Genomic DNA, 14931 nt, shown 5'->3' on the forward strand with positions numbered 1-14931 from the left:
GAGAGTTCCAGCTTCTTTCTTGCAAAGCATTCTAGCACCCGGCTGCAACCAATGAGATGTTGGCTGCATTCCAACTAGCTTTGCCCATTAGCTATATATATGCTCATGTGATGTAAGTTTGACATATTCCTTGATGATTGTCATTCGTGATTCTAGCTAGTGATCACTGTCGACTTGTCATTGTCATCAGATACAGCAAGGGAGAGCGCTGACAGTTAATTTAAACAGTGGGGCTCCGTATACAGTTACATCATCAATATCTGCCAACAAAATCTATCATGCCTGGACAAACTGCGCAGTTTCCAAGTAAGTCACGTATAGTTGAATTCTAGCATGTCATTTGTAGAATATCTTGATTTCCAGAAAGAAGTCGGCATGGTTCATAGCAATTTGATGGTTGAGTTTGTAGCTTTCTTTCCGGCATTGCAAGCAATTCAGGACATAGGACTAATATTACTTTGGGAGTTACCCTGCAGATCAATTCCACCATGACAGCAAAAGTTAATAGCTGCTCATTTGCAAAATTCTTGAAAACATTTTCATTTTCCAAACCTCAGTGGTCAGTTTTTGGAGTCAGAGAAGAAAGGGCTGTCATTAAGTTTTACCATTGCCAAAATACATTGAGTGATGCACGGACGTTTTACTGTTGCAGCCTATTCATCTGCTGCCTGTCAACAGTTGACTGTTTTTCATTTGTAAGTGTATGAGGTAGTATGTCCTATAGTAAAGCCTGTGGCCTGTTAGTTTAGAACGCCCGACCTACAAACAACGGTTTGGGGTTAAATTCTCAAAAAAGGCCACTGGTGATGACAGGAATGACGTCTAACCTTCACGCTCTCTTTGTGACTGGGTTATGTCTCCAGTCATCGAGGTTCCCTTGCCACTGGACTCAGACATGCTTAGCCAAGATCACAGAACCATTGTCTGTACAACAATACTCTTGAAAACGCATAGCCTTTTCTTGCAATAAGCTAAGCAGACATCTAGCTTTGGAGAATTGCTCATGGATGTCAAAGAACTACAGAAAACATGAGACTACATGCAGTGAAAAATCCCCTAAGGATAGACCTGCATGACGACAAACAGGACATGAAACACTTGCTCAAAGATATGGTGGAAACAACATTTCCAAAAGATCGCATTGGTCAACACTGAAGCCAGCAAAGGCAAACTTCCTGTTTTGGAGTTTTGTCAACCGCTTCATGAAATGCCAGACAGCTTATTAGCTTTTGAATTGCTTAATCCGTATCATTCAAAAAGTGACGCATAAATACATCAGTGTTGCTTATGTTGTCTATTTGAGCCGCTAGGTTTATAGGCTCTTAGGCTATATGATTCAGTGACAAGGGCAAGAGTTAGTTCTTTGAGTTGTAATCTTTCGTTATCTCACTTCCTCCTCATATCCACTGTAACTTTTTATCTACTTCCTTCTTACTCATAGGGCTGTCTATGTTGGCAAAAACCTTCCTACTGATGACTTACTCTTCCACAACTACTACAATTCATGTTATTTGTCTTTATGGACAGTGAGAAGTTGTAGTGCTTTCTATTGATCTATCTCTCTATCTTGCTGTCTCTCCGTATCTCTGTCTTCTCGTGTCTTCTCTCTATCCCATGCCTCTCTTCTTCTTGTCTCTCTTCTCTCTGTCTCACTTCTCTCTTCTCACTGTTTCTCTTTCTCTCTATCTCTCTTTCTCTCTGTCTCTCTTCTCACTGTCTCTCTTCTCTCTGTCGCTCTTTCTTTCTGTCTCTCTTTCTCTCTGTCTCTCTTCTCACTGTTTCTCTTTCTCTCCATCTCTCTTCTCACTGTCGCTCTTCTCACTGTCTCTCTTTTCTCTGTCGCTCTTTTTCTCTGTCTCTCTTTTCCCTTTCTCTCTTCTCACTGTTTCTCTTTCTCTCTATCTCTCTTCTCACTGTCGCTCTTCTCACTGTCTCTCTTCTCACTGACTTTCTTCTCACTGTCTCTCTTTTCCCTTTCTCTCTTCTTACTGTCTCTCTTTTCTCTGTTTTTCTGTCTCTCTTCTTTCTCTCTGTCTCTCTTCTCACTGTCTCTCTTTCTCTCTGTCTCTCTTCTCACTGTCTCTCTTCTCTCTATCTCTCTTTCTCTTTGTCTCTCTTCTCACTGTCTCTCTTCTCCCTATCGCTCTTCTCACTGTCTCTCTTCTCACTGTCTCTCTTCTCACTGTCTCTCTTCTTTCTCTCTATCTCTCTTTCTCTTTGTCTCTCTTCTCACTGTCTCTCTTCTCCCTATCGCTCTTCTCACTGTCTCTCTTCTCACTGTCTTTCTTCTCACTGTCTCTCTTCTTTCTCTCAGTCTCTCTTCTCACTGTCTCTCTTTCTCTCAGTCTCTCTTCTCACTGTCTCTCTTTCTCTCATCTAGGGTTATCTATCTCTTGGTTTTTTTATATCTTTGTCTTTGTATCTCTCCGTTTTTATCTACGTAAAAGCTGAGACAATGTTGAGAAGTAAATAAAAAAACTTGACAAATAATTTAGTCCAACACATGCATAAATAAATTTTAATGGTAGTTTGGCCAAATTGAACAGAGAACTCAAAAACATTAGACTAGTGTATGGAATACTTGTTAGGGCCTGTAACAGTCTTGCAGATGACTTGCTCAATATTTCAGATGGAAAGATGTATGGAATGTCGCTGGAGAACCTGGAGCACGAGCTCGATAAAGTGAACGCGGTATGTACATGCAACCAGGTCAGAAAACCAGTCAGTGATCGTAAAGTAGGGAGGTAAATTGGTACGCCAGTAAGCAGCAAGTAGACAGGGTTGTCAACATCACCGAGTTGTTGTTTGACTACTGGTTTCAAGATTTGAATAGCAATTTTTTTGCTAACAGCGAAGTATCACATCTCATGCGTTATGTTTCCATTATTCGCAAGCATGATGGATTCGATAAAGTTTTGAGAGCCGCAAAACTTGCTTAGCCTGCGGATGTATGCTGTTTCCATGATGCGATTAACTTGCGGATTGGCTCAAATTTGCGCATCATGCGCGTCTTGGAAACACAGTGATGACTAGATTGTCACTAACTTGCTTGTTAGAAGGCTTGCTGGCATGATTTCTAAGCAAGGTACATGTATTAGTGACACTCCCGTGTACCTTTAGTGAAAGTATGTGACATTGGTCATAGTTGCCTTGCTAGTTACCAAGGCTGGTGCCGCCAAATTATCAACAGATATGCTCGTTGGCACGCCATGAGAATCTATGTCGCTGTGAGATAATGTAGCCCTCATCTTGTTAAATGGAGTGCGACAGACTTATGGCATACCTACTAATGCTACATTTGTAATAATATTCTTCAATTGTTATATAATCACTTCTAAGTATATCGGGCTGTCTTGTGAACCCGTGAGGAAAGAGCCCTTCTCAAAGTTCTGCTTGATCAGAACTAGGCTCGCACTCATGTGGTGACGTTGGGTAGCTCCGAGACGGTTTTCGAGAATTACACATTGGTGTATGGATTGGAGATGACAAACAAATAGAGCAGGTAAAATGGGAAGCGGAAGTCATCTGCATGTTTATATTGCTTTCATTAATTTTGTTCGATCAAAATGCTAATAAGAATAGCCAAGTCATAAACAAGTAAAATATAATAATGAAGGTAACTTGCGGACTTCTTTCAAGGACTTTGCTAATTACCCAATAAACGTCCCTGTTAGTTTAAGTTGGATTTAACATAAGTTGAGTCTCTATTTACGCATAAGGTAGTTCACACATCGGCCACGAGATCCCGGCAGCAATCTGGCGCAATCAAAACTGCAGCAAGAGGCTCAGCGTGTTATGCTCACATAAGTTTGCATTGCTTATGATAGCTTGGGTAAGCTACTACAGAATGTCAAGGTCATATGGAAAATGGCTGCTTTTAACAGATGATCTAGGTTATTAAACTTGGTTGTCATGTCTGCCACGAGCCTGTGAGGGCGATATCGCGCTGCAAAAGTGGTGACTTTCATCTGTACGAAGCATTTTGGGGAGGTTTTCTCTTATCCCTCGTAGACACCTATCCTTCGTTTTTTTGTGATGTCATTTTGTCGTTGTCGGCCATCTTTATAGACAATTTTATCGTTAAAAACACGAAGTTTTTGCAATGATAATTTGAAAACGATGTTTTTGTTTGCAATTTTTTTATTATAGTATCACAACAACACCCAAAAGTACTAATAAATAAAAGAAAAACGATCGTTTTCTACAAAAATGGCAGCTTTTTCGTGAATGAGCGCATGTGCAAACGACTTGATGACGTAAAAAAAACGATGTATCATCGCAGATCTTTGTAGTTTCAAACTCTTGTCTTATGACAGACTTGTCAAGTGCATGATACAATGGTTTTGTTGAATTTGTGTGCAGGTCATCAATCGATTAATCGATGGTATAGAGAGGAAAACTTCCAAGTTTAGGACTGATTTTGTACTAAATGATTGGTTATTACATCAACTATTCAGCGATAGTTATTTTTTGGTATATTGTACTTCATATTTCCCCTTTCACAAAAGTTCTTCGAGATTACTCCGCAAGTAATAAATATCGTCCACCTTCCTTTGACCTTGGTATAAAGAATCTCACTGGCTCTTTAAAGCTTCTATTCAAATCTTAAAATATCAAGTTTTTACCTAATGTTCATAAAACTCTAATTGTGAAAGATCAGTACATGCCGTAATACGTGGTACATGTTTGCACTCAGCTTGCGAAATTAAGTCGAACCTTTTAGCAGCTCAGAAATAAGCCTGCAATACTTTCCATTTTATTAAACTGTATCTGTACATCCATAGAAAGTGATTGATCACAAGATAAAGCGACATTCAATAAAATGGAAATCACTGCGAGCACAACCTCGACATGCTGCTAAGCAAATATGCCTTAATTTGTTAAACCGGCTAGTTTTTAAAAATCTTGAATTTTAGAGATTCTGTATACATTAATAAACCAACCCTATACAGTATATGCATCCCTTTATTAAGCAGCCCGCAATCATTTTTAAAGAAAAAATGTTTTGAATATGATGCCGCAAAAATCAATAAATTAAAAGGTGTTGGCATGTGGCATCGTAAACGTAAAAAACCAAAATTCATACAAGACTTGAGACTACTAATTTAAGTTATACATTTTATCTCATTTAACAAATGATTAAAAGATTTAACCATACAATTGTGTGTAATTGGAGAAATGCAAAATAAAATCATCATATGGTGGATACTTTTTATCTATACTGGAATATCAGTACATCTATCGATATCTTTCTGTACTGAACTATCAACCTCTCTGCATCAAATGTCCTTTTTTGTGTTTTTTTCTATGGTGTGGTAAAGATTCAAAAACACCCTAATCCTTACAGAGTCACACTCTCTTAAAAGTCATGTTGTTTGACTTGTAACTTGGAAACTTCCTGGAAACTTGGTAACTTCGAGCTTGGCTATTTGTTCTGCAGCATTTCATATCAGTTTCTCATCACTACACACAGTAGCTATTGTGATCGCTTATCTCCCCAATGACACATTACCAGTCTCTGGTCATGAGTCACTGAACTGATAAAAAGTCAAGTTCATTGCCAGGATGGGGCACGTGTAACCCTACTCCTATTTACCACATGCCTGATCATGAGTGCAAACAAACATGTGCCATCCGAGTTCATCTCTTGTTTGTTTTTTTTAGGAATTTCTCCAAGACGATAACTACAGCAATGTCGAAGATCTGGAAGAAAAGTTGACACAGTTTAAAGGTTAGTCGTAATATTAGAATGTACTGGCTGACCAGAAGCTTAATAAAATGCAAGCGTGATGCCATGAGCTCGCACTGAGTCTGACTCATTGTGATAGATGCCACTCTCTAGTAGTCTAGTGTTTAATTGGTTGGCCAGGAAGCTCATCCGCTGCTGCCTTTTTCAGCTGAAGCCCGTTAGCTCACTAATATGCTAATAAGTGACACCTTTATGAGTATGTAGTGTCTGGTTATCCAACATCTGTTTAGCCAGTCCACAACACCCCGTATCACATAGATAAACATAAGCTCTGTGAAACTATGCATAGTTCAAAGAATTGCGCATACCGCAGCTAAGTTTGATTGATTTAACATTTTTTGCAATAGATATGAGTGCTGCGCTTCCTTGGCAACTATTTTAAACTCCTCAACACAAATCATGCATGCTTTATAAGTCTATTTCACCTTCAATCATAAGATGTAGTCCAAGGTTACGCATTCCTTTTTAACTTTTGTTTTGGCAATTCCAGCAGCTTGCCTTGATACCTAGCAATAACACACGTTGTAGTAATAGTAGTAGTAGTAGTAGTAGTAGTGATAGCGATAGTAGTAGCAGCAAATTGAATTGGTAAGATTTGAAAATTGTTTACTTTTTGAGAAAAAAGCTACATGAATGTTAACGTAGTAACCTGAGGATGCATCATTGCAATGAGCCTGCGAGTTAGATGAGAGTTTATGAGATGTATGGTAGCCAATCCATCTAAATAAATCATTAAATACAGTCAGACCTCTGTACGAGTTAATTCATTTTAGATCTGCTTCGTATGTTAAAATCGTCGTGTATTGGATCAAATATTCCTATAAGAATACACAGTGATTTGTTTAATTCGCTCTGTGACTCATAAAACTCATGATATCTCCTTAATAAATACTACGTGTAAATATATATAGCATTACATGTTATATAAAATTATGTAAAATACTAAATTAATAAAATGATAATCAGTAGAAATATGTCTTATATATTGTAGGAATAAAAATTAGCGCCTCTGAAATATAAAAGCAGTACAACTATATTGCTATATGTCATCTAAAGTAATTATAATGTGATAGGTTTAATTCCATTGTCAACAATGATAAGGGCACATCACTCAAAGCTTGAAAAAGCAGGACAATCTAAATTTAATTTTGGCATAAGTAAAAATGTGTATTTCTCAAACTTTCTGAAATTCTCATGTCACGCCTCCTCTAAAGGCAGCCTTTTTAGAAAAGTAAGACGCTTGTTATACTACAAGATGAATCTTCTAGATCTGGGAGATCTTCTTAGATCTTCACTTCTAAAAAGATCTTCCAGAATATTCCAGATCTGGAAAATCTTCCTAGATCTTCGCTTCTAGAAAGATCTTCCAGAATCCTCTCGATCTTCTTAGAAGCTAGTATAGTGTTCCTTGTGTATACATGTATAAGTGTATACTTCCTGTTGCTGGTCTGTATGCTAATAAAAACACCTGTCAAAGCTATGAAACGCAACTCATAGGAAATTCACATATATTAAAATGTGTAAAGTTATTATGACATAAGTCTGCACTAAACAAACTTCCTATCAGGAACCAAACAAAATTCTTTTGGACCAAGCTTGGATGACTGCCCTGTGAAAATGGATGCTAGCATTTAATAGGTATAAGGTTTTACAATAGCTGATTGCATGTAAGCGTAGTAAAGGGTTAGTGAGCACCTGCGGGCACCTGTGAACTCCTGTGAAAACCTGAGCATATTCCAGGGCATCTAAAGAATATAATGATTTAATATCTAGTTGCTCTAAGTTTCCATGTCAGCTCACTTTAAAAGATTTCTATATCTATTCAAGTGATCATCTGCTAAAATTGATAACCAGCGTGGAAACTGTTTTTTTATGAGAGTTCAACCGATCAGCTGTAATTTAGCTATGAACAAAACATCAAGGAGCCAGCCACATTGTGGTGTCATTTTCACAAGCTAGATAATGTAACCGCTTATCGTACCAGCCTGTTGTAACTCTGGCCTCTTATCTGTAGCTTTATTTTCTGCATTGTGTTTCTAGACAGTGTTAGAAGAGATAGTTTTTACTTCTTTACTGTTTTTACTAACGGCTACACCAAGTCATCATACCTAGTGCTATTCACTATTATCATAAATTTAACACTTTCTACCTTTCCGTAATTGCATATATACAATTAGCCATAGACGTATTTAGTAACAGCTGGCTATGCATAGACTTTACTCTTTGTAAAAATCTATTACTTAGATAATAAATAAATTGCTGTTATGTCAATAAAATTATGTTTGTTTTAATTTTTTTATGCATCGGTGATGTAAAAATGTACAATAATATTAATTCACTTGCATTTAATCACAAAAATTTCAAAATATATATTTTTTTAATTGATATATATATATATTAGCTATCTGGATTTATCTCCCTTGATATATAATTTGCATTTTTTTCATTCAAATTTCCTATGGAAAGCTGAAAACATAAAGTGATAAAATATTTTATAAAACTGTGGTTTCTTGTCGGATTGTTTTCGGTAAACTAGCAATTTATATATATACATGTATAGATGATTTATATATTTTAAATTAAATATATAATTTATGTGTTTTAGCCAAGTTCATCGAGTGTGATAGAGACTTATCTGGAGACTTAGGTAAGCGTGTAACATAACACTTGTTAACACATGTAACATAACACTAACATGTTTGTGAACACATAGTAACCATTTTTGTTTTATTCATGTATACTATGTGTGCTTATGTGAGCACAATTAGTAGTAGCTTTGACTGACCTTGAATTAGTGGCAGCACTCGGCAAGTGCCAGTTGTCAACAAGTGCTTTTAATGACAAGAGACAACTAAATTACCCATAGCTTACACATTTACAATCATAAAAGCTAAGCAGTGGTCCAAGGGTAGAATTTATTCAACACATAAATGCTACAGTGACAGCAAACAATGTTCAACATAATTAAACAAATAGCTAACCCACTGCCTACTGCAATAGAATAAGTTAGACAGCTAGAACTATAATAGTGGCCATTAACTAGGTTTGTCAATGACCTGTGTTACGGTTTGTGTGCAAGCGTGTAAGAAATTTATAAATTTTTCTCTGAAAGAATAACTTCTGATTACAATAGAGTTGTCTGCCCTGTATGTTTTGCTAAAAAAGCATATACTTAGTCTCACAGTCAAATATCCTTTCACTGTAGTCAGGAGTTGTAATTTATAGAGTTCACCTTTTAGTATTCTAGACTAGTACTCTGGTAGTCTAGTGTGTAGTGATAACTTACCTCTTTACAAAAGATAAAAGACATATAATTGTAAGTAAGATGAAATATTGAATATAAAAACTGCTGACAACAAGAAACAGCAGTTGTAGCAATTCAACAGCCACTTTGGATGACGTTGATATGTTTTCTGTTGGTTTACAGACAGGAACGGACATTTTTATCTGTAAGCTGGCCTCGTGTCAACTGCGTGTAGCTATTAGAAGTTTTATTGTTGACTCCTTAGTCTAACATAATAGATATGAGTATTCAATGCTGTCACTACTGAAAGCTGTTATTAAGAAATAATTGATAAATGGGGTATACCACAACACAGCAGCTACTATTTTGTTATATCTACATATATATATATATATATATATATATATATATATATATATATATATATATATATATATATGTAGATATAACAAAATAGTAGCTGCTGTGTTGTGGTAGCCTAAAGCAGTGATTATCAACTTTTCTAAAACCGCAGAATTTTTTTTACACCTACAGAGTTCTAGGGCACAAACCAAACAAAATAACACAGAATAGCACTCTAACACAGTAATACGCATAGTTAATAAGTTTCTTAATGAGTTTAGGTCCTCACTTAGTATGAAACCTGTTTTTGTTTTGATGAACACATTGTGAATATCTTTGCTGAAAAGGTAAAAAAACACACGCAGCTCTTGGCTACCTTACAGAGCCTCAGAATGTTTGCGCCAATTCAAAAAAAGATTCCTGTGGGTGGGTTTGAACTTGTGACCTGCAGTTCAGCAGCCCTTCACTCTTACCAACTGCCCTAATCAGCCAACATTATAATTGTATAGTAACTGTGCAAATAGTTATTTTCTATGCTTTCTGACAGAGACACGAGGCCGACGGACAACGTCCAATAATAATATGGATGAAGTTAAAAAAAGGCTAGTGATAATTCTCGATATTCTTCTTATTCTAGAATATTCTTATTCTAGATATAATTCTATGTCTAAGGCCCCTGATCTGTGAACAAATAGTTGGCACTCAATTTTCAAAAAGATTGTTAGTGGTGGCAGCAGAAAGAATAGACAGTTTTATTTCAAGACAAGCCAAGTTTTATATGCTGAGTGATAGCTATAAGGAATTCTACTTTTTAAAGACAGCGAATTACAGTGGTTTGAAAAATAAACAGACCACTTTATACAACATTATCGTTGCTTCTGTTTAGCACTTGAGGTGATTAAACCCCTCATTAAACTCTTGCTGTTGAGCAGAACCCATACAAACTATACATAAAAAAAAGCTTACAATAAATAAAATTTAATAAAATTAATTTTAGCTTGAAAAAATGATGCTAAATAAGTTTTAGAGAGTCAAAGTTAGCAATTATTTTTAACATTTTCACTCATTTGAATTCGAGTTAAACCTGTATTTTATTTGCATTCAAACTTAAAGCAGTGATGTTACTCAGATCAAAGATGTTGTGTAAAACCATCTTCAAGTCATTGTGTTTTGCTCAATAGAAAACTTTGTCTTTGAAGCTGCTAACTTGCTATAAAAATTGACTCAGTTTTTGTGCAGCACAAGTCTGCATTTTAAGTGGTAAACTACTTCAAATGTGTTTTTAATAAAATATTTGAATAGAGGAGCCTCAGAGCTACATTTTGGTGTATAATAAGTTCAACTTCAAAGAATTGTCTTGCAACTGCGACACCATATTTATTGAAATTTGTCAAATTGTAAGGCGGTCCGTTTATTTTTCCCAATATTGTATATTATTAGGGAAAATCATCAATTGCTCATAGAACGATCATCAAAACTGTAACATCAAGTGAGTTTAGCTAAGCGAAGAGTGATAAACGATGATTTTGTGAGACTACTACAAAAAGTTGTGTACTCTTGGTTCAAATGAATGAGGAAACGATTCTCAATTTTGTAAGCACAACAATTAGGAGAGCAGCCTCGTGGTCTTGAGAGCCTGATCAGTGAACAGCGAGTTGGTGTTCAATTTTAAAAATAAAAAAAGCCCACCGGTGGTGATAGGAAAGACATCAGGCATTAAATTGCTCGCTCTACCAAATCGGCAATTTGGATTTGTCTGCACTCCATCAAATCACCTTATCCTAGTACGGTAACATAAAAAATTGAATGTGTGGCCTAATTAGCAAGGATAAAATTTTAACTTATGGATAATACTAAAATAAAGTTACACTTATCGTGAGTGTTAAATTTTGTTCACCGCTAACAGTTTCATGACTAAGGATTGATGGTGAATCATAAAACTGGGAGTTGAGGTCAAATAATGGACTTACAGATCGGCACAGCTGTTTTTAGTCAATTTTAAGTTGAAACGTTACGCGTCTCTATTTTTTTCGTCTATTTGCAATTATAGACATCATAATCGCACTTCTGCTTGATCTGAGAGTTTTAATCGCAATCAAGTTTTGTCGATTTTAATCTTGAAACATCTTGGCAACTGGATCACCTCAAACATCAAATGCAATCGCAAATGTTAGAAAAATGCCAATACTTTTTGATCAAATTTGCTAAAAACTTTGTGCAGGTTCATCTTTAGGTAAGATTTGGTTAAAGCGTGGATACGCAGTGTTTACCTTTTTTAACTCACTTTCCTGTAAGAGTTATGCTCTCCTTTTAGGAGAGCATAACTCGTACACAGACATATAATATTCGCCACTCAGTCATGTCATACAATAAACATTGCAATCAAGGGAAGGGCCGGTGAACAACACTATTTATATAGATATTAATAAGTCACACTTTATCACTGTGTGTGTCTGCCTGTAAGTCTGTATAAACACTATGCCTTTCCACTTTTTTTGGCTGACTTCGTCTAAACTTTATGCACATATGCTCTGTGCCTTCTCATAGATAAACAAAAATATTTGATTTCAAAACTCCATCTGATTCCCAAGAACCAGCCTTTTAAACACCCACCTAGAGACTGTCTGTTTGACAATAAAAAGAATCCGCAACGCCGAGCTTATCGCTGGCCTTACATGTCGGTACATCTATAAATAAAATATATATAATAATAAAAATATACAAATAGATATATTTATTTATGTTTATATAATTATGTGAGTAAATAATAAAAATATAGACATTGCATCGGGTTTCACTAACATTATACAACACAACATTAGAATACCCATAAAGAAACAGATAAAGCAAATACTGTGCTATTATAATTTTTGATATCAAGTTGGTAGAAGTTGTTTCTTGATGATTGTCTGTTTATTTTCCTAAACTCTTAGATCTAGGGTCAGGAACCTCTTTGACTAAAAGAGTCAAAAAACCCACATGTCTCAAAATTTATTTTTAGGAGAGCCATATGTATTTTTCAAATCTCAAAAGCCTGAAAAAGAAGACCAACAAATTTAGTATGTTTGTAACCAGCCAAGCTAACGGAATTAAAGTCACCTCGCCGGGTCCATACATGGAGCTGCTGCTAGCTAGCTTTTAATCTAGACAAAAGTTCTTGGCGGGCTTTCTTTTTACTGTCTCCCATTGAATAATTCGCCGCAAATGTGGCATGGCAGGAGTCAATGTGTCACTTGATGTTTCACCGTTTCATCGACGCATTCTTATCTTTGCATATTAGACACACTGCAAAACCAGCTTTTTTCACAAAGGCAAATTCTTCTGTCCATTCTTGCTAAAATTTCCGATACTCCACGTTTTTTATTTGATACGTCAATGTCTTTCTCGATAATCATATTCTGGTTTAAAAGATTTACCTTTTGATCTAAAAATGACTCTTGCAGTCTCTGTGCGGCCTGTGCAGAGCGGAGCACAGAAAGCACTAAAAACCCTTTGCTGTGAGCACCAGATTGAAAAGTTACAACTGAAAATATATTTCGATTAAATGAGCCTGATTTTTTAATTTGTTTATTGTTACTGTAATTTCAGCATTGTTTGTATTATTATTTAAATTAAATTGATAGCAAAATAACGGATTATTTTTTTACTAATTTATCCAAGAGCCAGATGCAGTTATCAAAAGAGCTACATATGGCTTGAGAGGCATAGGTTTTCTACCCCTGTTTTAGATAAACAGCAAATTACAAATCTTTTTAGAAAAATTTGGCACTAGAGTACAGTGATGATGATGCATCTGTTAGTAATATGATCAATGAATTGTTGATTTAAATGTTTGATTAGATGTCTATGTCTATGTTAGATGTTAATGTCTTTAATAAAACAGTCTTTTAGAGTCAAAATATTTGTTTTTATAACACTTCTGTGAGTTGTTTGCTTATCAGTTTCACAAATGACAGAGGTGCGTTTCTCAGCGTTGCTGCTGTCAAAGATTTTAAAAATCAAGAGCCCTGACATATTATGGTTTATTGCAGACTTAATGGATTTAAAATACATGCTTGAGAAGCTAGGACAACCAAAAACTCACCTGGAGCTCAAGAAACTGATAAAACAAGTCGATCTGAATAACTCTGGTACTATCCACTACAACGAATTTATCCTGATGATGCTTGGTAAAACATCTGTGCTGAGAATGTGAGTTGTCCTCTTTTGCACCACCCTTTGTAAAATCGCTAAACCATATTATGTTGAGTAATCTGAAAGAGTTGTCCTGTCCTAGTTTTAAAATGGGGCCAAAGTGTAACTCTTTAGTTGCAACTGCATCCTAATAGTATTACAAGGGAGTCTAGAGAAGACATACAAAATTGGAATATTCAATTTTAATAATTAGATATTTTATTATTTAATATTAATAATCAATCTATTAAATATTCCCTTATAAATAACTAGTGGTATGACTGCGTGATGATGGTTGTTGGTTTGTTTAGGATCTTGCTATTTGAAGACAAACAAAAAGAGGCTGAAAAACCAACTGGAGTGGCACCAAAAAAGTCCATCGCTGATCTTCCATGATTTACAGTACTCGGAATGCAAACCAGCAGATTGATTCTGCATATATATCTTTATTATTGTAATGAAATAGTTATTACTCACATGCTGTGTCATTTTTTTAGAACATGCAAATGATACGGTTTTTTATGTATATCTACGTGTTGTATGAGATGTCATTCATTATCTATAGATTTGACTATGCAACATTTATTTTTAAATTGAAGAAATTAACTTTGGCTTAATTTTTGCTTTTTACTAGCTGTGGTTTTTCATAGTTTATTTTATTCTAAGTGATAGAAATTGCTGATCATATTTTATCTTAGAAATAAAGAAGTTTAAACCTATGAGATACCTTACATCTGTAACCTTTAACCTTTAACTTTTGATCTTTTGACATGTTAGAGGAGTAGTTTTTAACCAAAAGTTCTTTACAGAAATAAAAAATCAAAAGCATTATTTTGCATCAATTTGTTGTTTAAAATGCTCAAATCGTATCTCTAATCTGCCTGACCATCCATTACATTCCTAACTCTACAAAAAACCACTACGCTTTATACCAGACACCAACACATTAACAATTTATTTTATTAAACAAATACAACAGCGTTACTCAAAAAGAGCTTTTCTTTTAATACACATAATTTACTCTACTATTTTTGTCTTTGTTCTTTGTCTCATTGTCAAATTCGCTTTACACGTCATTGACTAGAGTAAATAAAATTAATATGCATCTGTCTATTATGATGATTTTAGGCTTAAGGTATAAAAAGAAATACATGTAATTGTCTTCTTATGTTCTCAAGATCTTGTTATTTCACATGTCCATAAACTTCATCAAAATTAAAACTAGTAGGTTGCATCAGAATAAAATAAAAACAACTAACATGAACAATTTTTCTAACTTTGCTTAAATTGGATTAGCTGGCTGTCTATGGCAAACAAGTTAAGGCATAAGGAGTCAACACAACAAATTGTAGACAAACTGTGTACTTCTCTAATGGCTCCTTAACCAAAACGCTGCCAGGAAGTTTAGTAATTCATGGCAGAC

General features: G+C 35.3%; 1 protein-coding gene across 1 annotated transcript; it reads left to right on the forward strand.

Annotated features, from left to right (window-relative positions):
- The first annotated feature begins 135 nt into the window (after nucleotides 1–135).
- LOC137405663 (allograft inflammatory factor 1-like) lies at nucleotides 136–14227 on the forward strand. The gene is made up of 6 exons (XM_068091996.1): nucleotides 136–306; nucleotides 2630–2691; nucleotides 5665–5731; nucleotides 8355–8396; nucleotides 13367–13526; nucleotides 13820–14227. Exons 1-6 carry the CDS (start codon nucleotides 279–281, stop codon nucleotides 13902–13904), a joined length of 444 nt encoding a protein of 147 aa, XP_067948097.1. The 5' UTR covers nucleotides 136–278; the 3' UTR covers nucleotides 13905–14227.
- The last annotated feature ends 704 nt before the right edge of the window (nucleotides 14228–14931 follow it).

This window comes from Watersipora subatra, chromosome 10 (assembly GCF_963576615.1).
Source record: "Watersipora subatra chromosome 10, tzWatSuba1.1, whole genome shotgun sequence".
In the NCBI taxonomy this organism is placed as follows: Eukaryota; Metazoa; Bryozoa; class Gymnolaemata; order Cheilostomatida; family Watersiporidae; genus Watersipora; species Watersipora subatra.

Bases quoted from the DNA above. Each gene is read 5' to 3' on its own strand.
- LOC137405663 (XM_068091996.1), top strand. From the start codon at position 279: ATGCCTGGACAAACTGCGCAGTTTCCAA. The intron at 5,732-8,354 runs GTTAGTCGTAAT...TATGTGTTTTAG, and splicing joins AAAGTTGACACAGTTTAAAG to CCAAGTTCATCGAGTGTGAT. The intron at 8,397-13,366 runs GTAAGCGTGTAA...GGTTTATTGCAG, and splicing joins AGACTTATCTGGAGACTTAG to ACTTAATGGATTTAAAATAC.